General features: G+C 33.4%; 2 protein-coding genes across 4 annotated transcripts in view; one reads left to right on the forward strand and one right to left on the reverse strand.

Annotated features, from left to right (window-relative positions):
• Positions 1 to 220: 220 nt before the first annotated feature.
• Positions 221 to 26,666, reverse strand: part of LOC149895353 (alpha-1,6-mannosyl-glycoprotein 2-beta-N-acetylglucosaminyltransferase-like) — a 47,062-nt gene continuing 20,616 nt past the window's right edge. Inside the window, exons 3-12 of one of the 3 annotated variants that reach the window (XM_090118857.1) lie at positions 25,130 to 25,228; positions 24,193 to 24,332; positions 11,085 to 11,228; positions 10,258 to 10,355; positions 9,730 to 9,875; positions 8,230 to 8,390; positions 6,358 to 6,486; positions 2,105 to 2,322; positions 1,260 to 1,439; positions 221 to 349 (exon numbers count right to left, since the gene is read on the reverse strand). In XM_090118857.1, the coding sequence (XP_089974983.1) occupies positions 280 to 349; positions 1,260 to 1,439; positions 2,105 to 2,322; positions 6,358 to 6,486; positions 8,230 to 8,390; positions 9,730 to 9,875; positions 10,258 to 10,355; positions 11,085 to 11,228; positions 24,193 to 24,332; positions 25,130 to 25,228 (1,385 nt within the window). In that variant the 3' untranslated portion in view covers positions 221 to 279. The remainder of the gene's footprint in view (positions 350 to 1,259; positions 1,440 to 2,104; positions 2,323 to 6,357; positions 6,487 to 8,229; positions 8,391 to 9,729; positions 9,876 to 10,257; positions 10,356 to 11,084; positions 11,229 to 24,192; positions 24,333 to 25,129; positions 25,229 to 26,666) is intronic. The other 2 variants (XM_090118859.1, XM_090118858.1) reach the window with 2 other exon arrangements.
• LOC149895354 (uncharacterized) lies at positions 12,411 to 23,437 on the forward strand. The gene is made up of 8 exons (XM_090118734.1): positions 12,411 to 12,428; positions 13,117 to 13,265; positions 14,683 to 14,830; positions 15,912 to 16,013; positions 16,613 to 16,764; positions 20,784 to 20,855; positions 21,825 to 21,936; positions 23,198 to 23,437. The coding sequence occupies exons 1-8, from the start codon at positions 12,411 to 12,413 to the stop codon at positions 23,435 to 23,437; spliced, it is 993 nt and encodes a 330-aa protein (XP_089974860.1).

The following is a 26,666-nucleotide window of genomic DNA, read 5'->3' on the forward strand; positions in this document are numbered from 1 at the left end:
CAATTATGTAAATAAAACCAATAAAAGGTAAGAATATAAATAATAAAACAATAAAATACAATAAACAGCGTGTTTTTAACAAAATTAAACCTTAGTCGATAAAATTAAAAAACAACAACCAGTTTATTTTTGTCAATATACACAACGATTGGACCGTATTCGATGCTGTTTTCTCCGACAGTAGTCTACTATATTTATATTCGAATAATGTGTTTTCATGATTTTTAGTACAAATCATGATTATTTATTATTTCGATTATTTTAAAATGTGTGTGCGTGTTACGAATAATAAAAATATTTCTTCATTTGCCGTCCAACTTTTGTCATGTTCGCGCAGAGTTCTTGGTCACTGAAAAATCAAAATTATCATTAGTATAAATAATAAAGAGTTATGGACCTTTTATTGATCCTTGGGGCACTCCTGTTTGATTTCTTCTGGGAAAATCTATACTAATATTATAAAGCTGAAGGTTTGTTTGTTTGAACGCGCTAATCTCGGAAACTACTGGTCCGATGTGAATAATTCTTTCAGTGTTAGATAGCCCATTTATCGAGGAAGGCTATAGGCTATATATCATCTCGCTAAGACCAACAGGAGCGGAGCAAATTTTTCTCTCAACGCACACGAAGTATCACTTCAATAAACAAAAAATATTTTTTTTGTTTGTTTTAGATATATTACTTAAACTGGTTGACCCCGCACAGCTTTTCCTGGTGGGTTAACCAGGGAATTACAATTTATATGAAAGTTTGTAAAAAAATTGTGAAAAACTAGCTTTTCGCCAGCGTCTTCGCCCGCTTTTTCAAAGGAAAACCCGCATAGTCCCCGTTCCCGTGGGATTTCCGGGATAAAACCTATCCTATGTGTTAATCCAAGTTCCTCTATATGTGTGCTAAATTTCATTATAATCGGTTCAGTAGTTTACGCGTGAAAACCATACATACACACATACATACAAACCTTTCCTCTATATAATACTAGGTTACCGCCCGCGGCTTCGCCCGCGCAGTCAAAGAAAAACCCGCATAGTTCCCGTTCCCGTGGGATTTCCGGGATTGCATCATTTTCCCGGGATAAAAAGTAGCCTATGTCCTTTCTCGGGTATCAAAATATCTCCATACCAAATTTCATGAAAATTGGTTCAGTAGTTTAGGCGTGATTGAGTAACAGACAGACAGACAGAGTTACTTTCGCATTTATAATATTAGTATAGAAGTATGGATTAGTATAGATAAATAAATTGTTGAATTTGACTTACCGTATATCCCCCCACCCCCCATTTCCCTTAGTCAGCTTTTTATTATGTTTCGCGCCCCCCGCACTTATGGTCGCCGTGATTCGAGTTGGAAACATGTATTGTTTGGCATTTTGCAACAATTTCTGCACTTTGCTTATCACGGTGGACGCATTGCAATTGGATTTCTTGTGGTGGATTCCGCTGAAAATGTATAAAAATACATATTGACTGACATTTTTAATCTATACTAATATTATATAGTCGAAGAGTTTGTTTGTTTGAACGCGCTAATCTCGGGAACTACTGGTACGATTTAGTATTAGATAAAAATGTATGGGAATAGTAAGAAAATTATTCAATAGGATCTTACATGTACACAATAGTACCTTTACCACAAATTATTTAATTTTGGGTAAATAAAAAAATGTTTGCGTGTACTAGTGAACACACGTAAGAAGTGAAACTTTTTTATGACCTATTTTTCAAAAAATAATTTACTTATGCAACTTTCTATAAGTACGTCGAATCACGCGTGGTAGGGATACGAAAAAGATGGCGCGTAACGGAAAAATGTCACGCGTAAGGGAAAAAATGTTACACTAAAATTTTTTTCCAACACCGATGAAGAAGTTTCACTTCAAAAATATTAAAAATAAGTAATATTGATTAAAATAGGACTCTTGTTAATTTATTTTGAGTAAAAATTGTATTGTAATACATTGTTACATTCCTTACGGCGAAAAAATTAACTCATTTTATGATAGGTATTTTATATTACGTATGTTTTCGTGTTAAAATAATACAAACTCTAAACAACCTTCAACAACTCATTTATGAGCTATTTTTTATTTTAATTATCAACTCACCACTCCCCAATATGAAACACCCTCGGGCCTTTACACAGAATAACTTTAAATTTCTCCCTCCCCGGTCGATTTTGGGACAAATGCAACAACGAATAGTCCCAGTTATAATCGTCATACGCACAGAACTGCTCTTGTAACGCCATAATGTCATTCCACACGGTTTTATTGAAAACCATGCCCATGTTGTGCATGCTCGAGTGCCATGGTGTTATTTCGACCTGAAAAAAAAAACAACTGTCAAATTTTTTTTTTGCCGCGCTTTTGCGTGACAGCTGTCAGAAGTCAAAGTGTGGATGGAGTTCGATATGTTTTTTTGTGCAGTTTATTATTTTAATGTTTAAAATACGAATGAATAAAAACAAATTGCTATTTGAAAATGTATCAGCATTTTTGGATTTATATGCAATTTATTTTTTCAATAACACCCCAATACATACCAAGGCATTCAAACGAAGAAAAAAATAACAATGAAAAAGAACATCTTAGACAAAAAAAAATCTATGTAACTAAGTATTTATTAAGTATACTTATGTATTTTATATATTTAGAGACCTTATAAGCATTAGTATTAAGTTCTGTTTTCATTTTTTGTATTCTCTTCTCATTATACTTTATTATTTAGTCCTTGAAACTATAAGTGTATTTACTAGTACCATCCGCGAGGGGGGCTAGTGATCTTTCACAGACCTATTTCAGACACTAGTCCTTCACAATGAAAATGCTACATACTTACATATTTAGTTCGTTTGTAATAGTTTTAAGTTGTGAAGGCAAATAAATGAAATTTTATTTATTATTATTTATATATGATTTTTCATATGAAACTCGATCCACACTATGACAATGTTTTAAAAATAACCCTAGTTACTATTGTTTGAAAAATGGAATTTTATTTTTTATTCCTATAATAAAAAAATGACGCATATATCAATGAGGTTCAAGCAATTAATGAAATTATGAAAACTATTCAACAACTTTAAAAATATTATATGGTATAAATACAAGGTCATTTTTATGAAAATTTACATTTTTCAAGAGTTTCAAATGCAATGGGAAATAACTCAATTTATGATAAGATTAAAAAAATGATACATGCAAAAAATTTAGATTTCACAGCATTAATTAAAAACAAAACAAAAAACTTGAAAATCTATTTAAAATTAGTTTAAAAAAAAATGGTTGCCTGTAAAGTCGGTTTTACGGGCGAAGATTTTACGTGACAACGTCTTTTTCTCGATCATAGTTGAGTGGGAGAGAGACGCAAGGCATTCGGCGGGCCTCTCTCTCGTTCGGTGACTCATCGTAACGTTACCGAGCGTTACACTTTTTCATAAGTGACTCCCAGTCGCAACCTAATTTAAGACGTTGTCACGTCAAAAGACGGGTTGCACTCCGGGAGTGGCGGCAGAAGTGAAAACTTTATTTTATTAACGTTGAGCATGTTTGTTATTTTGGAATGGTATCCGTCTTACGCTTTTTCGATCAGGCCACGTGTCCTGACGCGAGTTTAAGATTTTATACCCAACGCCGCTAAAGAAGTTTTCACTTTAAAAATTAGCATCGAGTTATGATCGAATATATTTTCTGCTTTATTAAAAATATTTTAAAAGTGCGTTCTATCTACAAAGCTACATAGCAAAATAGCATTTATTATAAAATAGCATAAGTTGAAAACTATTAAAAAAAATAATAAGACCTTTTTTGCAGTATTTGGCGCCATTTTTACAATCTTTGGTTAGTTTTCTTATTATTAATGGTTAAAAAGGCGATTTTTACATTAAAGCATTTATACAATTTTGTATGGTACATGGTATATACAATATTTGGTTTGAAATAAACCCCGGTTACAATTTCATTCAAAAGTTGCCGATTTTAAGTATATTTTGATTTTTTTTTTAAACATAAACACATCTTCTGCTACATTTGAACGAAAACATTTAAACAAGATGATAATTTATTTATAAATAATAACTTAAAAATATTAATATTTTCTATAAGTATACATACGCATTTAATTCACAAACGACATAACATAATATGTATTCAAAAACATCGATTTAATACAAAGATGAATTTCTTCATACAAATTCCAGAAAAAAATTTAATAACAGTTATCTTGTATGTATGTTAACATTTCAATCTTTTACTTTTCTCATCTTTATTTTTTTATTATTTCACCGTTCGATTTAAATGTAAAGCTAGTTAAGCAACACTAGTCGCGGTCACCTTAACGATGGGTCACCACAATACGAACTGACTTCTTATCAGCTGATGATAATAGTCTATATTAAGTCTATTCTTAGCTTAATAAAACCTTTTCGATACACTTCACCGGCTGGACATTTAATTGATGTGTTTTAACGAATTAGTAAGTGATAATTAAATCATTCAGAAGATAAAAGATGAGTTTTAATAGAAAAATCCCTTAGTATAAGAAATTTGATTATTACCTTTATTAATAAATATTATATACAAGTGAACTCTATTAAAGGAAAAATATATAAAAAGTCTTAAATAAAAATACATGCTCTTATAAAAATGCATCACATTAAGCGCAATCTTTGTTATTAATTAGCAGAAACATTGTAATCTTGCCATGCCTTTTATAATCCACAAAAGAAGATAAAAACATTCGTGTTTTAACCGACTTCAAAAATAAGGAGTTTCTATCATGTTTCAAATATTACCTATCTAATATACATATTAAACTATATTTCAATAGAAATAATAGGCTTCTTTGCCTTTCTCCCCGTGGTTGCCTGGCAGAGATCACTGCATAGTGATAAGGCCGCCCTTTGTGCTTTCTTTAATCTTATTTTTGTAACCTTTATGTATATTTTGTTTCTTGCACAATAAAGTGTTAAATAATAATATTAATTTATTCATATTTATGACTCTTGACATAAATAAATGTATATAATATAAAGAATGGCTAAACCGATTTCAATAATGGTTTAATAGAATTTTATTACTTGGTTAAAATAAATGTGTATTATTCTATAAAGTTCCATGCATGTTATATCTACCTACAATGGAAGCTGTTAGTAGTTTTTAGTAGAATATGGTAGGTTTAATTTTGGTGTCATGTCGTGAGGTGAAATAGAAGTTTTAATAGAAAATTACTTTAATATCAAAATTGAAACAAAAAAATATATGAATACATACTTAAATATTCATGTAACGATGGTATGAAATTGCAAAGACAGACCTGTATCTTTAACTTACTTCTACACCTAGCTTTTAAATTCGCACACCTAAATATAAAACTCACACACCTAATTCTATAACTCACTCTCACACCTAACTCAATAACTCACTCATTAACCTAGCACTATGACTCACACATCTGACACTATATCTCATTCACACGCCTAGTTCTATAAATCCTACGTCTAATACTATAATTCACTCATACACCTAGCTCTAGAACTCACACATCTAACTCTGTAGCTCACTCACACATCTATTTGTGTAAGTCAGTAATAAACAAAGTCTATATAAAAGATAAGTGTACAAAGTTTGAATTAAATCTGTCCGTTTAAAGTGAATCAAAATCGAGTCTAAAAGAGTCGGTTATATACAAACATACAGGTGAAGCTAATATAATTAGAAATGTCTTCTTCATCACAAAACGACACCAAAATGCATGCTAAAGCCTCATAAACATTTGTTTAGCAACAAATTTGAATAAACATGTTTCTTGTAACTTGTTGCTGAGTTGGTAAGACATGTTGAAAATTTCAACGAACATTTAATAACATGTTGACAAGATCTAGGTGCAAGTTGCAATAAGATTCAAATAAAATTTCTAGCAACAATCTTCTTCAGAAAGTTTTACAAAATTATTCCCTTTCGTCTTGCCTGGTAGAGATAACTGCTAAGCTAAAAGCCAAATCGCTAAAATATTTGTATCTTTTATGTTACTTCACGTCAATTTATAAAAAGTTGTTGCTCAACTGTTGCAAGCTTCCAGCCAAAACTGTTGCTCAAGTTTCCAGCAACATAATTCAACTGTTGCTCAACAAATGTTTCGAAGGCTAAACTAATCTAGCTTAATTTTCAACCGACGTTCCCAAAACCAAGAAGGTTCTTTATTTCAACTTTACTATGTGTATCTTCGACTCTTACTAAGAAGTTTCACTTCTGACACGTGTGTATCTTTTCTATAATATCATGGGATGAATTCCTTTAAAAACCTTCCTCTTTATCCAGGAACGTCGATCTTTTCAAAAGATTTATTTATCTTTTATAACCTTTTGAACTGCTGAATATATATTAGGGTACACTTGGTAGTTCCACTGTGTTTCTTGTAGGCGTTTCCTTCTTTCTTCATTCGCTGCCCTCACTTGTTGTATGTAGTTTAAATTTAACTGCTTCTTGCGCTGTTTCGAGAATGTTTGGTTATACTGTGTGGTTATGGGTGATAAATGTTATGGTTATAAGTCTGGTTATGGTTTTGGTTATAAGTCGATTAAGAACCGGTTGTAACATTGAAAGTGTGGCCCTGATAAAGTGATCTGATGAAGCACTTTTTAGTTTTTGCGTATATTTTTATATTATGATATTTGTAGGTATCTACAGTTATAAGTTTAAGTGGTTTTCATTAGGAACTGCTTTCACGGTTGAGAGTGTGATATAGGGCCGGATAGTTAAAGTACTTTTTGCGTACACTTTCTAAGATAATTGGTGGTACGTATAGTTATAAATTTAAGTGGTTAAGAACTGGTTTTACGGTTGACATTGTCCCTGATAACAAGCACTTTTGCGGATACTTTCATATGATAATATTGTAGGTATGGTTATAAGTGTAAGTAGTTTCAATTTAGAACCGGTTTCAAGGTTGATAATACAGTCCCTGATAGATAGGTTTTTCCGTATATTTATTTTAAATAATAAACAATCTAAACATAAATAGAAATAAGAACATCATGCTTGTTGTTAGTCAAATTTAGAAAGAAGAAGGCTGTTATAGTCCCGTCAATTTATAATTTAATATATTACTTATTTTTAAGTTAAACGTTACTAATATTCAGAAACCTATATTGGGAGTGTACATTAAATAATCAGAAATACGTCAATATGTATCTCGATAATGGTAACACTTTTTTTTAGGTAGGTAACGTTGAATACGTTGAGAAAATCATTTAAAATAAAAGTCCATGTAACGTAGTTCTTTGTAGCCATTTTGGTAATTTAGTTTATAACTTATAACCACTTAAAGTGTTATGAATCTGTGTGTATGTAATTTATATAGCATAAAAACTAAACCTATTTTGATAATTTTCATTATAAATTGTGTCTGGTTAGCTTTAAAATATCACAAGTAAGCAAATAATATATTGGAAAAGCTAAAGCTGACAATACAACATCGACGAACAAACAAACAGTGTATAATATAATATATATATATTTTATATATGTTTTTTGTTATATAAAAGTGCATGTAACACAAGTGCTAGTGTTTAGTGTAAGTGCTACATTTAGAAGCAGTGTGTTGAACCTTATTTATTATTATATGAATTTTATGTGAAATTAATATAATTTGAAAAATCCTAACGTTTTAACGATTCAAAAGGGCTAACAAAATAATTTGCTAACAAAAATATTTAGTTCATGTTGTGAATTTTAGTTTTTGCACCTAAAGTTATGATAATATATTTCAGTCTATATTAACATAGCGTTTTAACTTTATAATAAGGTTTTGGTTTTTAATTTCTTTTATAGTCAAAATAAGTTGAAATTAACCTTCAATTAGATAGAATAATTGAAGGTTCATTTTAATTTATTCTTACAATACATTTAAATATCCTAGATTAGTAGAAACTTAAATATGTGTCTTTTTAGATGCAAAATTATTATTTCAATATATTATTATTGTATTATAATTATATTCGTGACAATATATTTATTATTTTCAGTGAATTCATAGATTCACTATTAAAATTTAAAACTTCCAAAAAGGCAAGAAATATTATATCTCTCGTATTGTGAATTCTAAAAATAATTATGCAATATCCAATTTTGTAAGTACATCAATCGCAACAATCTTTGGATTTGAGTTCAAAATTTCGAAAAATCACAAAAAAAAAATCAATTTTTTTCATAAAAAATAAAAAAAATATTACCTTATCAGTGTTACTATGGTACTGATACGTTTTCAAATAAGTTCCCAAACACAATATCTCGCATTGCGGACATGTCCGATCGGCGGTTGTTCTTAGTAAATTCAACATGTGAATAAAATCCTCCGCTACGTAGTGATCTTCTTCAAGAAATACTACCATACCTGTAAATAATAATTAAATTATATTAAATAACTAGCTTCCGCCCACGACTTTGTACGTGCGTCCCCGTTTTTCCCCGTTCCCGCAAGAATTTCGGGAAATCCTTTCTTAGCGGATGCCTATGTCCTAACATCTACCTGAATGCCAAATTTCAGCCCGATACGTCCAGTGGTTTGGGCTGTGCGTTGATAGATCACTATATCAGTCACCTTTGAGTTTTATATAAATATATAGATTATTATATGTATTTCTAATATTCCAATAATTTCACAGCAGAAACCGCAAAAATGAATAATAATTCATTTATTCATTAAAACATTGGTCCACTATATTATACTAGCTTTCCATAGTTCCCGTTCCCGTGGGATTTCCGGGATAAAACCTATGTGTTAATCCAAGTTACCCTCTATATGTGTGCTAAATTTCATTGTAATCGGTTCAGTAGTATTCGCGTGATAGAGTAACAAACACACATACATGCTCCATCCTCACAAACTTTCGCATTTATAATATTACTAGTAGGAAGTAGGATAGGATTATTTATTTTATTTTAGGGTTTTGGTACATAAGGATGTAGATATAAAATAAAAATAGCGTGTGTGCACACGTGTCAGAAGTGAAACTTCTTTGGCAAGATTCAAAGATACAGTCATCGCCTTAACCATGACGTGACGGTAATGCCATGACACAACCTTGTAATTTTACTCTCAACGCGCCCAAAAAAGTTTCACTTCAAAAAATAACAATACCGTCCTGGCAATACCGTCACGTCATGGAGTAAGGCGACGATTTTGGTACCTATCTTTAAATCTTGCGAAAGAAGTTTCACTTCTGATACGTGTGCTCGGCACACACGCTCTTTTTTATTTGAAAGCCGGTGCTATTTAAAATTTGTCTAGCCCTTACAATTTGAAGGCAATAAATTTAGTTTTTTGTCTGTCTGTTTGTTATAATCTGGCTAATCTCAGGAACGGCTGGACCAAATTTGACAGAAAGCTGTTGTTATGAGGAGTAACTTAGGCTATTTTTTATACCGATATTGCCACAGGAACACTATGATTGAAAGGAAAAGTCGATGTGCTCAGGTGAAACCGCGGGCCGCAATTAGTTTCAAATACTAGCTTTCGACCCTCGGCTTCGCCCGCATTTTCAAAGAAAAACCCGCATAATTCCCGTTCCCGTGGGATTTCCTAAAACCTATCCTATGTGTAAATCAAAATTACCCTCTATATGTGTGCTAAATTTCATTGTAATCAGTCCAAAAGTTTATGCGTGAAAACCATACATACATACATAATTACAAACCTTTCCTCTTTATAATATTAGTATAGATAAACTTACCAGTATGCCCATGAGTACATTGCAATTGGTTAAATATTCTATTCGCTTTCCACCACCAATGGTGTTTTGTCTGTGTGTACTTCGCCTCTCTGTAATGGCCGTGCAAATCTGGATGCAACGCATTGTTGCACTTTAGTTTGATAGCTCTGGAAAATGTTTAATTTATTATGATTCTTGGGTAATACACCTACAATAACATTAGTAACGGGGAAATTTTCGATTTTGAACATTCTTTTTCGTTAGAATAGCTTAATTTTATTTAAAAATCGCGATTTAAAACCTTTAAAAAGTATTTATGACCACTTTAAATACTGCGACTATAAAAAAACATTGCTATTTAAAAAAAACATATCTCTGTGTCGTCTGGTAATAAAAAATAACGATTGTAACTAGTAAAAATAAAACCCGATTAAAACCGTTAACTAACTTACTGTTACAAATTTATAAAGAATAGAAAAAGTTCGATCAGCGGGATTCGAACCCGCGTCTTTCACTCCAAATTCAACAAATATCAAATTCAACACTTACTGTTCCAACTTGGCGTCTCTCGGACAATCGAACGGGTCTATCCCGGGAAACTCATTCGGATGTGTCTGTATCGAATAGGGGTAGAATATTTGCATCACCTGAAAATTGTTAAAATATTAATAAATAAATAATAAATATGGCAGGACAATTTTCACACACGGCACAATCTGATCTCATACTAAGCTTTCGCTTGTGTTATGGAAACCAGATGGCTGATGGTCGGTACTCCCAGACACTTCCCGTAGGCCGTTTTGCTTATCTAACAGACGCTTTAAAGCTCTCAAAATAATCAAAATATTATCGAGTATAGGTACTCAATAATCTATAAATGAAAGTTCATCAACATGAGTCCCCGTAAAAGATAAGTATAATAACTTTATTACTTATATTATAACTAGCTTCCGCCCGCGGCTTCGCCCGCGTGGTCTTTTGATAAAAGGTAGCCTATGTTCTTTCTCAGGGTCCAAAGGTTGTCTGTGCCAAAATCGGTCGAGAAGTTTAAGCGGGAAAGCGTAACAGACAGACAGACAGACAGAGTTACTTTCACATTTATAATATTATAGTGGGGATTATAATTGTACTATTCTTTTTTTTATATAGAAATAGCCAGGCATTTGACTGCACCATTACCTGATAGTAGTGATGCAGTCTATGAAGGGGCATGCCTGCCTAGATAGAGCCTATTCACTCTTGCCTTGAATGTGTTTATAGTAGAGCCCTTAGTTGTATTTATCTGGGAAGACGGAAGCGAGTAGGGTTTAGGTTTTTAATAATTAACTATAGTAAACTAGTGTTTTAAGTCGCTTCATATTTACACAATAAATTACCTTAGTAAAATCTATACTCCTAACTAAATTATTTATTTCTTCATCATAATAATCGTGAGAGAACACCAGCAGAGTTCTGTCTATATCTTTGGCCTGCGCTAGAGATACTATCAAATGCCTTAAATATGTCAACCTTGTGTGTACCTGTAAAATAATAAAAAAAGGATTAAAACACGTTTTTAAGTACTAGCTTTGCGCCCGCGGCTTCACTCGCTTAATAAAAAAGACGTGTGGCACTCGGGGACTGCCGCGGTAAAGCTATTGCATGCTATGCCTTCAAGCCACACCTCCGTGCCCGTCGGAGTGGGAAGCGTGAGGTTTTTTCGTTACGGAATAAAAAATAATAATTAATATGCTAAAACCTTCTTCGAAAATCATCTATTAAAATAAACCGCATCAAAATCCGTTGCGTAGTTTTAAAGATTTAAGCAAACATATAGGGACAGAGTAAGCGACTTTGTTTTATACTATGTAGCGAATGTGGCTAACACACGATATTTTAGTGTATGTATTTTATCATACGTATATATTACACACAAGTATTTAAATATTTTATTTCTTATTTATATTCGTATTTAATTATAACAGTAAACATTCATCACACAAAAACACAAAAAATACAGACATGCATTACACTCATACAAAATAATTATAATATTTATTATTCCATAACATAGTCGCGGTATTTGCATAGATCTTAGCTATTGAATACGCTCATTGTCAGTTTCTTTAATTTAGTGTCTTTTAATGAAAGAATCCTCTCTCCTTCTGTGTGGACCGTGGAGTAATAAACGATAAACAAATTGTGAGTGTGTGTATAATTAGTGCATAACCCAAAACTCAAAAGGTACTGTGTCTTAATAGTCATTTACACGCACCCCACAGCGAAGTAATTAATAAGTTGTTAAACACTTTGATTAGCTTTGCCTGTATGTTTGTATGTAACTGACTCCTTTAAACTCGATTTTGGCAAACTTGACACAAAACTCTGCCTAATAACATGCGTAGGCAGACTTTAGTTTCAGACAATTTTTAAGCGTGATTGGATCGGACTTTTAACTATTATTAAAAATAAAATAATAATAGGTTCTAAAATATTGTTTTTAATTTTAATACCATTCTCAAATAACTTAAAAATATTAATTTATATGGACAAAGGCACAGACAAAGTACATCTTTGTATATATTATAAACTTATTACATATAAAACCTAAACTATATAAAAACATTTTAAAACATGTCATCTCATGTTATTTTGACACTTTTACTATACAACTCTGTTTAAAGTTTACTCTAGTAAATATTTTATAATTTTAATGTCCAAAAATGTCCGAAGAAACAAGGGTAAGTATTTTAACTGTTATATTGTCTGGTAGAGATCGCTTTAGGCAATAAGTCCTACGTTATTTTCTACTAAGTAACTATAGATAGGTATTGTTTTCACTGAACTGCTGGACCGATTTCGCTCTTTTTTTGTTTTTGTCAGGAGAAAGTTCTTGTAGAAAAATTAAGAAAGTTGCGCGATCATTTTAAAATCGTATCAAAAAACGACCATTTACAATTAACGCGAAAACACGCCATCTTTTATCAGTTCGACTAGTTAATAAATACTTAACCTATTTCATGGCTTTGCAATTTTACTAGCTTTCCGCCCGCTTTGTCTTAAACCTAATAAATTTATACTAAAACCTTCAATCACTCTAACTAAAAAAATCCGCATCAAAATCCGTAGTTTTGAAGATTAAGCATACATAGGGACAGAAAAAGCGACTTTGTTTTATACCATGTAGTGATGCCAATATTACAAACATATTTTAACGTGATAACGTTTTTAGAATCGTTTTAGTCGGGTGACATGTTCAGAAACTTGTGTCACACCAAAACCTCACGAGCGCGATCGCAGGTATAACGAGAGAGAGACGGACCAATCTCCCGTCTCATCTCGAGCGCTGCCACCAATAAGACGTTATCACGTAAACATCTCGATCGTAAACCTACTTTACAAACAACCAATTATTTTTGTCAATTCCAGAAACACCACAAACCCCACAAAATCAAGATACCCAAACGTACCCCTTCCATAGTAATAAAACCCCCTGAACCAATCTATATCACTCCGGATAAAACCACGTGTGTGGAGTGCGGCTGCTTCCCGAAGCAGGACCCTTATGTTAAGAAGAAGTGCTTTGATATTTTTGTTAATATTAGTATTATCATCAACATCATTATTGTAATTAAAGTAAGGCCAACGAGAAGCGATACAAAAGGTCATTCACCTAGAAAACAATTGTGGCGTTGACAATCTAATATCTATCTCTTTCCATCTTGTGCCTTTCTCGTAATGTCTCGTTCTCCCGGCAAAAACATAACAACGTCAAGACGGATTCGCCTACATTCGGGCGGCCATTTTATTATTCTTATTATATTTTATGATTCAGAAAATTATTATTATTCGCGTTATTTAATTTAAATCTACATTATACAATAATTCAAATTATGATAAAATTTATAAAAATAGACTATCCTGTTTGGTATTATTACAATTTACCGGATATTTTTTAAAACTATATAAATTTCCAACTTTCAAAAAGTTACGCACCCCTGCAATTCAAACTGACCTTGCATGTGTTTTGTTTACATTTGGTATCGCTTCTCGTTGACCGTACTTTAGTATTATCTTAATCGCTATCATCATCAACATATTATGCTCGACCAGTCTACTCGACTGGCTGGCCGTTAAGGTCCCGATGAATGATGTCGGAAGGTTGTATATCTATATTACGCTCTGTAGCAAAAATATTTCGCTTGCGCGATTCAAAGCGATTATTATCGTTATCATGATCAATATCTACATAATAATCATCTATTATTTTTTTAAAGTTAATCTTTCGTGCTGTCTAAATACCGATTGGTTGATGTCACACGTCAATATTTTTTTTGACGAACCGGTTTTTTTTTATGATTTTTACCATTGTTGATTGTAACGGTTCTAATCGGAACAATGTGCACATAAACTGAATTTTTTGCATATACAGGGTGTCCCACTTTCGGTATACTAAGCGCAAAGGGACTTGTAGTTTTGCATACGCTGAGTACGTAAAAAATAATTATAAAATTCCAGACGCATTTTTTTTTTAAAATAGAGGAATTCTTAAAATTCCATGTGTACACCCCCAACAAGCAAACCGCCCAACTTTGCCACCCGCATGTGAGCTATCGTTTAAGATTATGTTTTCATAGACAAAATACTCACATTAGCGAAGCGGTATATGCCGGCTGCGCGAAGCTAGAGACGAATATATGGATTTTAAGGAAAAATTTAGCAAAAAATTTTTCGCGTAATTTTGTTATTTAAGTATTTTTTATGTGATCAGTGTATGCAAAACTACAAGTCCCTTCGCGCTTAGTATACCGAAAGCGGGACATCCTGTATATTCAGTGTACATCCTTGGATCTATTGATTGAGGTTGAAGACTTAATCACCTCAACCCTTGATGTGTTTTTTGTCTAATTCATTATCCCCGATCGTCCATCTATTAGTCCAAAGTATCTCTCCCCTTTATTCATTATCTTATATCAATTATGATGTCAATTTCAGGAAGCTACTACCATGTCTCAAATCACCACCATCTCTATACGAACTGACGGCTACTATAGTGGATAAGTTACCACTACCACAAGCTTTTGGTTGGTCACAAAGTGATGTGGCTGAATGGATTGAGGAAATTGGCTTTCCAGAATATAAGGTGCACGAACAATAATAAATAATAAATAAATATTTCCGGACCAATTTTCCCATATTAATCCCATACTAAGCTTTCGCTTGTGTTATGGAAACCAGATGGCTGATATACATACATATATAATCCATACTAATATTATAAATGCGAAAGTAACTCTGTCTGTCTGTCTGTTACTCAATCACGCCTTAACTACTGAACCAATTTGCATGAAATTTGGTATAGAGATATTTTGATACCCGAGAAAGGACATAGGATAGGTTTTTCTTTAAAAACGCGGGCGAAGCCGCGGGCGGAAAGCTAGTTTTAAATAAATACTTATATAGATAATTAACACCCAGACACAGAGCAAACATCTATGTTCATCACACAAATATTTGTCCCAAGTGGGAATCGAACCCACGACCTCTGGCTTTGAAGGGCCACTACCAACCAAGCCAACCGGTCAGTCAAGCAGAAATATGTGCAGTACTAGCAGAAATAAGAGCGTGTGTGCCGAGCATACGAATCAGAAGTGAAACTTCTTTGGCAAGATTCAAAGATACCAAAATCGTCGTCTTACTTCATGACGAGACGGTATTGCCATGACGAGACCTTGAAATTTTATTCTCAACGCACCTAAAGTTTCACTTCAATTATAACAGTAACTATCTGCCACAGCAGACGTTTTTCTGCACTATTGCCATTTTCCTGTTCTCTCCATAAGAACCTTCCTTGTCCCTTTACAGAAACGTGAAAAATTAACCATATTGGTCGAGCCGTTCTCGAGTTTTACGCTTAGTACATTTGGCGATACATACAGAAGACAAACTATAATTAAATAAATATTAAATACTAGCTTTCCACCCGCAGCTTCGCCCGCGCAGTCAAAGAAAAACCCGCATAGTTCTCGTTCCCGTGGGATTTCCGGGATTGCGTCATTTTCCCGGGATAAAAAGTATCCTATGTCCTTTCTCGGGTATCAAAATATCTCTATACCAAATTTCATGCAAATTGGTTCAGTAGTTAAGGCGTGATTGAGTAACAGACAGACAGACAGAGTTACTTTCGCATTTATAATATTAGTATGGATAATATTATGTTTCAGAGCTGTTTCTTGGACAATAATATAAATGGCAAGCGTTTAATAATGATGGAGGATCCATCTATGTTACCAGAAATTGGAGTCCAGCAGTTTGAACATATTAAGGTAATTAACGAAGTTATGATAATAAACCGTGTATAGTGGAGATCAAACTGATTGAAGGAACAATTTCTTTAGCTGATAGGGACTGCAATAGGAAAAGTTATATGATATATTTAGTTCAATTATTAGTTTTTATTGAAGTGAAACTTCTTTATCGGGGTTGGAAAAAAATTTAGTGTAACATTTTTTCGTTACGCGTGACATTTTTCCGTTACGCGCCATCTTTTTCTTATCCCTACCACGCGTGATTCGACGTATTTCTGTAAAGTTGCATATAGTAAATTATTTTTTGAAAAATAAGGTCATAAAGAAGTTTCACTTCTTACGTGTGTACACTAGTACACGCACACATTTTTTTTTCAGTATTTATGACTGTCATTTCTTTAATTTGTTTATCAAAAAATAATTATATAGATGGCGCTACAGTAGTCACTACGTAAAGTCTGGCGCTTCTTTTTTTATACCAATAAAATATCTTTTCTTTTATTCATTTCAATAATGGAAAGTGACCTTCCAGCGCATCATTTATTAACGAATTATTAATAACGAATATAAAACTCAAACAAAAATATGCAATCAATATCGATCTACCCTCATTTCAGACAATAACATCATCAATACGCAATCTCTACAGCACAGATTTCATACGATTCGTAAGGAGCATCAACCTACCACCACGGAAGCCACTCACGCACTGCACTTGGTTCAAATCCAGGACTGGACCAAGTTGGGGCAAAAGGGTTAATTGGACAAGGTGGGTAGTTAACAAAAACTCTTATTTTAGTTGTAGTTGATCGATGAATGGACTATCTAAGAATGAAATTGTTTTTTAATAGGACCCGTAGTCCCTGATTTAGCGCGTTCAAACGAACTCTTCAGTTTTATAAAGCCGGCTACTCACGGACCTGCCGCGGGGGCAATATTGGAACAATCTCGGTTGCACGGCGGTCGGAACAATTTCAGCTGTTCTCTAAATTGCCCCTGCTTGCATTTACACATAAAACCGGCTATTCACCTACCTGCAGCAGGGGCAATATTGAAGTGCGATGAGGCGGCGTGAGACGTGTTCCGCTCACGCCACCCCATGAGGGTAGAGCTGGCAGGCTCTTAGCTTGTTTGGGCCCGGCGACGGGCTACCGCTGATGGGGTCATGGACGAATTCTACCTATACCCGTGGCCCTGTCGTTGATTGACGGAACACAGTGGGGTTTTGGTCGGTAGAAATCCGACATAACTCACGGCCTCTTCCCCGGAGGCCGTGGGTATCTATGCAAGATTTCTCCACTTTAAAAAAAAGGGGCAACATTGAAATTGCAACCTTAATTGTGATGTGTATAGGCAGGGGCAATTAAGAGAACAACTGAAATTGCTCCGACCGACCGACCAACAGATTGTTCCAATATTGCCCCTGCGGCAGGTACGTGAGTAGCCCGCTTAATATTAGTATAGATAACCATCAGATACAACTTTATGAGATAAGTTTATACGTTTCGACTTATAAAAAGATAAGCCTAATTAAGTGCAATTAGGCTTATCTGATTCAGAGAAATGATTTCACTGTAATTACAAAATTTAATTTGTAAAAAACCCAGAATAACACATATAGTCCATTGAATGAGCCCCTCCAAGGGGGGTCTAGAGTGCGTGAGTTAGTAACGTAAGATGTTTCTTCGGAAACATGTCAAGAGTCCCTAGGTAATAAACATACTAAAACCCCGGGACACTAGGAGGAGCCCCGGAGTGGGGGGAGGGGGGAAATGGGTCCATTTTTTCATTTTTCGCTTAAATCTCAAAAACGGTACATGTTAGAGAAAAACTTTCAAGGAAAAGTTGAAAGGCCATAAAATTATCTACAAGTTGTACCTCAATCATTTTTTTCTATATCCTACCGTTTCTGAGTTATACGCAGTAAAAAATGATTTTCGCTCAAACAATTTCCCCATACTACACATCAATCGATCAAAAAATATTTCTTTCTTCCAAAAAACTCAAATGTGCAACTTGTGATCGGTACTGATAGATTGCTCATAATTGAGTCTATAATTGGTAAAATAAACACATTCCTCCATGGAAGCCTTTAGGAGGAATCGATTGTCAAAATATTATATTAGGGTAGTTTGAGTTACTGAACTTGATCTTTTTATTTTTTTCTTCCAAAAAACTCAAAAGTGCAACTTGTGACCGGTACAGATAAATTGCTCATAATTAGGTCTATCATTGATAAAAATACTAGATTCCACCACGGAGGCGTTTACGGGGAATTGAATTTTATTAGGGTAGTTACGATACTTGAACTTTTTATTTTTTTTCTTCAAAAAAACTCAAAAGTGCAACTTGTGACCGACACCGATAGATTGCTCATAATTAGGTCTATCATTGATAAAAAAACCAGATTCCACCATGGAGGCGTTTAGGAGGTTTTGAATTTTATTAGGGTAGTTACGATACTTGAACTTTTTAACTAACTACACTAATAAAATTCAATTCCCCGTAAACGCCTCCATGGTGGAATCTGGTTTTTTTAATAATGATAGACCTAATTATGAGCAATCTATCGGTACCGGTCACAAGTTGCACTTTTGAGTTTTTTGGAAGAAAAAAAATAAAAAGTTCAAGTATCGTAACTACCCTAATAAAATTCAATTCCCCGTAAACGCCTCCATAGTGGAATCTAGTATTTTTATCAATGATAGACCTAATTATGAGCAATCTATCTGTAATGGTCACAAGTTGCACTTTTGAGTTTTTTGGAAGAAAAAAATAAAAAGATCAAGTTCAGTAACTCAAACTGCCCTAATATAATATTTTGACAATCGATTCCTCCTAAAGGCTTCCATGGAGGAATGTGTTTATTTTACCAATTATAGACCTAATTAAGAGCAATCTATCAGTACCAATCACAAGTTGCACATTTGAGTTTTTTGGAAGAAAAAAATAAAAAGATCAAGTTCAGTAACTCAAACTACCCTAATATAATATTTTAACAATCGATTCCTCCTAAAGGCTTCCATGGAGGAATGTGTTTATTTTACCAATTATAGACCTAATTAAGAGTAATCTATCAGTACCGGTCACAAGTTGCACTTTTGAGTTTTTTGGAAGAAAAAAATAAAAAGATCAAGTTCAGTAACTACCCTAATCAAAATTCAATTACCCGTAAACGCCTCCGTCGTGGAATCTGGTATTTTTATCAATGATAGACCTTATTATGAGCAATCTATCTGTACCGGTCACAAGTTGCACTTTTGAGTTTTTTGGAAGAAAAAATAAAAAGATCAAGTTCAGTAACTCAAACTACCCTAATATAATATTTTGACAATCGATTCCTCCTAAAGGCTCTCATGGAGGAATGTGTTTATTTTACCAATTATAGACTCAATTATGAGCAATCTATCAGTACCGGTCACAAGTTGCACATTTGAGTTTTTTGGAAGAAAGAAATATTTATTGATCGATTGATGTGTAGTATGGGGAAATTGTTTGAGCGAAAATCATTTTTTATTGCGTATAACTCAGAAACGGTAGGATACAGGAAAAAATGATTGAGGTACAACTTGTAGATAATTTTATGGCCTTTCAACTTTTCCTTGAAAGGTTTTCTCTAACATGTACCGTTTTTGAGTATTAAGCGAAAAATGAAAAAATGGACCCATTTCCCCCCTCCCCCCACTCCGGGGCTCCTCCTAGTGTCCCGGGGTTTTAGTATGTTTATTACCTAGGGGCTCTTGACATGTTTCCGAAGAAACATCTTACGTTACTAACTCACGCACTCTAGAACTTTTTATTCAATGGACTAATAGGTTTTTCTGGGTTTTTTACAAATTAAATTCGGAAATGCCACGGGCAAGCGAACTATGTGGGTTTTTCTTTGAAAACGTGGGCGAAGCCGCGGGCGGAGAGCTAGTTTATTAATATATCAGTCAATACGAAACATTATTTCAATGAGTACACAGCCGGTAAAGTGAAGGACGCACGTTCGAATACAAACTCACGATCATTTTATTAATTTTGATATTTTGCACTATTTTATAAATTACTAGCTTACCGCCCGCGGCTTCGCCCGCTTTGTCTAAAACCTAATAAATTATATACTAAAATATATACTAAAACCTTCCTCTTGAATCACTCTATCTATTAAAAAAAACCGCATCAAAATTCATTGCGTAGTTTTAAAGATTTAAGCATACAAAGGTACATAGGGACATAGAGACAGAGAAAGCGACTTTGTTTTATACTATGTAGTGATGAAATGCTATAAAGATTATATTTAACAAACTTAACCGTTTTAATATTGCCAAAACTAGACAAAATTATATATTACATAATAAATAAGAAAAACCGGAAGGCACTGGTTTAAAAAAAATTAAAATCGATTCATACAATCGAAACTTCTGAGGCGATAAAACTGGTAAAAAATACCACTCGAATTGAGAACCTCATTTTTTTGAAGTCGGTGGAAAATAACAACAATATTCAATAATACTCTAATGAGTCTAATCAATATTCTATAACCTCTCTGGCTCTCTGCACAATGGGCAGCGTTGGCCCATCAATTGGTCGTCGATGTTGGCCGCCATTATTACTAATATACCCATATATTATGAATAAACATCTACAATGACGGCCGATCATAAGACATTAAGGCTCTCTACACTATCGTCATTGCCTCTACTCGACCAACGCTACCCATTGTGAAGAGAGCCCATTATATTATACAATTAGCAATGACAGAACCATCTAAACAAGCTATTCACAACCTTATGTCCAATACAGATGTGACATTTTACGTTGGATGAAGATCATCATGCCAGAACCAATGTATATGGACCATTGGGACGCAGTATGGTTAGTTTTGTTATACTACCCACAATTATAATTTTTTTAATCAATCCTACTTATATATTGTGAATACGAAAGTTCGTGAGGATGGATTTATCTGTATGTATGTTTGTTACACTTTGAACCGATTACAATGAAATTTAGCACACATATAGAGTAACTTGGATTAACAAAGGATAGGTTTTATCCCGGGTCCCACGGGAACGGTTCTATGCAGGTTTTTCTTTGAAAACGCGAGCGAAGCCGCGGACGGAAAACTAATAAATAAATAATTAACAAGTAAATAAAACACCATCTAGTACAGAACTAAGAAAACATATAGAAAATAAAGTATCGCTTTAAACTTTTAACTAAATGAAGCGATATGATTGGTTATTTACATAGAAATCTAAATAACAAGGCAATAGAAGTGGTAAGCGCGCGTGACATTGTCGCCGCTCAGGTGGTTACCATGCCACATGACCATGATTATTCTTATTATCACGTTTAACACAAATTTCAACCTTATTTCTATGAGTTTATGTTCAAAGTTATATCTATTGAAAATAATTGACAACCTCTGTTGTAGAAAAGCCGAATTTTTGCGTATTGGAGCAAAAATAAACAAAACGTCTCATATGCTTAGGGATGTTATTCTAAAATAAACCGTAAATTCGTGCGTTAGGATACATATTAAAAAGCTTAATTTAATATTTAAGTTAGTTTTCACTAAAATCAAGCTGTCCAATAAAAGGCATAGTTTACTTGTGTGTACTGTTTAGCTATCGGTTTAAATGTGTTGATTTTGGCGACAGCGGTTTTCATACGAATTATGACATTATAGCACTTCTATGTGTCTTGTTATTTAGATTTCTATGGTTATTTACAAACACATTCCTCGCTACACATCCTCGCACATTATTAGTGGAAAATCACCCTTAATACAATTTTTAAAAAGTTTACCATCAACTGTTAAATTATCCTACTACTTTCTAGGTATCAAAAACCGGATTTTCCGAAAGTACTAATGGCCAGAGTGAAATTTGAGTATCCCAAAGTTTATATTCCACATTACAAGCCTCAAGTTGAATACTGTAGAGAATATTTGGTAAGTAATTTATTTATTTTCATTCTTTAAAACTAATATAGTTAACTCTTTTGTATCTTTTACGCATGAGACAGAAATACACTATTAATACGGTCTAATAATAATTCGATAGATTCCTTTAAACACATACAAAAAAATATAAACAATCTTATATTTGGAACGAAGAATATACATATATTTTTACTATTGAAACAACAAATCTAACTTAAACCTGTAAAGTTCATATATTCTTATTACGTTTAACTCGAAACTTGTCGTTAATTCATCATGTGTTAAAAATGTGGAAATGCATTATCAATCATTGTTATAAATAAGCAATAAAAGTGACCCCAGTAATGAACCTTGAAGGACACCCTTAAACTATACACAAATAAACATTTCTTCGTGATAAGTAATATATATATTTTATTGTAATTTTATTAACGATAATAGTAATCGATCAGTCGCAGTAATGTAGTTGCTAATTGTGAATTTGTAACAAAAAAAAATAACTTTATTGTATTGTGTTGAAGCTATAAATTACTTTGTGAAATTTATGACGATTCTTTGCGTCTTTGTACATTAAAATTTTATAAAGAACAGCAGAATCTTATGTTGCCACTTGACGTCATAATGTTAAAAGTTAAAAAGTTGTAATATGAAAAGTAATAGCAAAACAAAAACATACGAAACAAGGAAAGAATAGCGCGTTTTCAAACAAGGACAAATATTGTTTAAGGGCCGATTTTTCAATGCTTGGATAAAACTTATCCATCCAAAGAAGTATTACACGATGATATTAAAATGTCACGTAAACTGTCAAATACGGACAATTAGAATACATTTTTGAAATGGTAGTTTAATACGTTATTCGATGAATAAGTTTTAACCAAGGATTGAAAAATCAGCCCTAAATCGTAAATGGTAGCCCAAATACCCTATCAGATAAGATGTAACTTTATCGTGATGAAATTGACAGATTTTATCAAAATCTGTAGACACAGTAGTTATAAATCCAACGGTAACACATATTATGACACTTATACTGATAAACATACACTAGAAATAATATCTAGCATGTTGTTTATACTAATATTATAACGCTGAAGAGTTTGCTTGTTTGAACGCGCTAATCTCTGGAACTACTGGTCCGATTTGAAAAATTATTTCGGTGTTAGATAGCCCATTTGTCGAGGAAGGCTATAGGCTATAATATATCATCACGCTATACAAAAATAAACGAAACAATTAAGTCTTATTTAGCCTATCAATACAATTTTAGATACCAAGAAAGTTTCGATTCGATACCGCCATACCAGACGACCAACAATACATTTGGGTAGAAGAGAGATTAATACCAAAGAAAGAGAAGAAGAAGAATAGAAAACAGAAGAGAAAGCAGAAGATAACATTGCCAATAGAGACGAAATTGTACCCAGAGAGAGTGAGTCTGATAGGCAAGAACGGAAAGGATTTGATATTGGCTAGACGGAAAATGGCAAAACCGAAGTTTTTTGTATAAAACTGTTTTGTGAAGTTGTGTTTTATTTTTAGTATGGTGGTATGGTATAAGTGATTTCTTTAAGAGGAATGAATGAAAATCGTACATTATTATAAAAATAAAGAGGATATAGAGTAAGAGGATGGTGATATAAGTATGAATACCAAATGTATGTACATTTAGAACTCCTGAACGATTGCAATTGGTAATGTATTCCAGAATGTCAGGACAAGTTTTGTATAAAATTACACTATTTAAAAACTGTTTTTTTGATCACGATCTCATCTGTATATACCGATTTAAGTTTAAAATAATAAACAGAGTCAAAAATAATCTCAAATACACACTGAAATTACATAAACTCAGAAATGATACTCAGTTCCGTGATAAGTGTACAAATTTTGAAATAAATCTATCCGTTTAAGGGCCGATTTTACCTTTTTAAAATGGTAGCTTTATACATTATTCGACGAATAAGTTTTAACCTAGGATTGAAAAATCAGCACTAAATCAAAATCGAGTCAAAGTCGGTTACATACAAACATACAGGTAAAGAAGTTCCACTTCGATAAATCTATACTAATATTATAAAGCTGAAGAGTTTGTTTGAACGCGCTAATCTCGGGAACTAATGGTCCGATTTGAAAAATTATTTCGGTGTTAGATAGCTCATTTATCGAGGAAGGCTATAAGGCTTATACATCATCTCGCTGAGACTAACAGGAGCAGAGCCAAAACCGCGGAGCATGGCTAGTAAATAATATAACTGTACATACCTGTATAGCAATAATTATGGTGTCATTTTGGACTGGTCCGAAGATATCTTCATTATAAATGGTCTGGGCTTCATTGTACATTTGTATCGCTTTTCGGATATCTGTTATGTTTTTTGGACTGGTACGGTCTGTGGCATTTGCTGGAAATCATAAGGTAATAGTTTAAATAGTTACTTTATTAAAGACTAGTGGTCCGCCCCGGCTTCGCCCGTGGTACATATTTCGCAATAAAAGATAGCCTATGTTCTTTCTCAGGGTATGTGGAAATTTTTGAAAATAATTTAAAGTTATTTTAGAAAAGAGACTGTATTTGTAATTAGTATTGGCCTGATGTTGGTTATTAGAATTACAAAACTCAGCCGTTTTGAAGGTTAGTGTGATGTATACAGTGTGGAAATTTTCGATGGGCCCTGGAGGGAAAGTACTTGAAATACTGGAGATAGCAAATTAACCTTTGAGTTATATATGTATATTTAGATTATGTAAAGGTATTACGTGCATATATTTTTTTTAGTAAGGAGAAATTTTCTTATCAATACCTACCTACATGTTAATCCACGATAATATTTTAAGGTAAGGTTACCTACAGATTTATTTAGTAGGCTAGATAGTAGTGTTATTGTGATTATTTCCATTGAAATATACAAAGTCTATAAACTAACATTAATATTAAGTTTTCTTACTAACAAATGGATGTGCGATATCCGAATACTATGCTTAATCTATACTTATAAAGCTGAAGAGTTTGTTTGTTTGTTTGAACGCGCTAATCTCGGGAACTACTGGTCCGATTTGAAAAATTCTTTCGGTGTTAGATAGCCTTATAGCTATGATATATATATCATCACGCTAAGACCAACAGGAGCGGAGCACTGCGGGTAAAACCGCAGGGCACAGCTAGTAAATAAATAAAATAAGGATAATATATAGGACTCACCGCTATTATTTCTTGGATGTACGGTCAAATATTTGTGTAATTCTGGTGGCACCAACGCCAGCACTTGCTCTGACGTGTCATTGGAGTTCATCAGCTCTTCTGGAATTAAACAAGATATTATTATTGACGTGACAACGTCTTATAATTCGATAGAGCCGGCTGCACGCACGAAAAAACATGACTCATGCGGCGTTACCTCGCTCTGAGGCGTTCCATGTAAGGCTTGAAGTGCAAGCGAGAGCGCGGAACGAGCGACAAAGAAGCACAATCGGACGTTGTCACGTTCAACTATCGTCAGTAAACCGACTTTACAGATAACCAATTTTTTATTTTGGTAGAGTTAACTTTTAAAGGAGTTCTTTTGATCTACATAGTAACTTGTACGTAGAGAGTAATTTACAGAAACGATTGTGATGATTAAAAAAATGTGTGCGTGTACTGGTGTACACACGTAACGTACTTCTTTATGACCATATTTTTCAAAAAATTAAACAAAACGAAATAATATATTATTCTACTAGATTTCCGCCCGCGGCTTCACCCGCGTTTTCAAAGGAAAACCCGCATAGTTCCCGTTCCCGTGGGATTTCCGGGATAAAACCTATCCTATGTGTTAATCCAAGTTACCATCTATATGTGTGCTAAATTTCATTGTAATCGGTTCAGTAGTTTTTACGTGAAAGAGTAACAAACATCCATACATCCATATATCCATACATCCGTACAAACTTTCGCCTTTATAATAGTATTAAGATTAAGATGTCGTCGTTACTAGGTTACGTTGTTGAATTTTGTTGAACTGTCAAATGTTGCCTATTGAAATGGCTCAAGTATAGTAGTGAAGTGAGCAAATCTACGGATATGGCCACGACATACATATTAATTCCATAATAATACGATTGAAAAGGTTAATTCAAAGAAAATAATACTTAATAGATTATTTTGTACGGAACTAATGTTGTATTTAGCTTCTGGTTGACCGATTTTTTATATACAAAGAAAGCACTTAAGATCAAACACATAAACCAACAAAAAGGTAAACCGATAAATCAAAACCATAAAAACCTTATCAAATACATATATCTAAATGCATTATCACATCCAAGTATTTAGACTGATATAAAAAACTTGGTTGATAGCATAAAAAAAGAAACGGATATTGTAGCGATATGAAGATTAAAGATAATCGGGAATCTTTATCTTTTACGGACATCCCCCGGATCAATCCTATCCTATGATGTAACATTTCAATGGACTAATTTGACATTTTGATAATTGTTTTATTAAAAAATATTGTTTTCTTATCTCGATGCAGTTTAAGATCGTTATCAATACTGATATTTGGCCTAAAAACTGTGACAAGTAAACAATGTAAATAGGGCGCATACACTTTTAAACATTTATGAAAAAAAAGAGCGTGTGCCGAGTACTGCCGAGCACACGTATCAGAAGTGAAACTACTTTGGCAAGATTCAAAGGTACCAAAATCGTCGCCTTACTCCATGACGTGACGATATTGCCATGACGCGACATTGCA

Source organism: Colias eurytheme, chromosome 31, assembly GCF_061535395.1.
Source record: "Colias eurytheme isolate Ceu_HAF_F1 chromosome 31, ilColEury1 Martin Lab GWU primary, whole genome shotgun sequence".
NCBI lineage: Eukaryota > Metazoa > Arthropoda > Insecta > Lepidoptera > Pieridae > Colias > Colias eurytheme.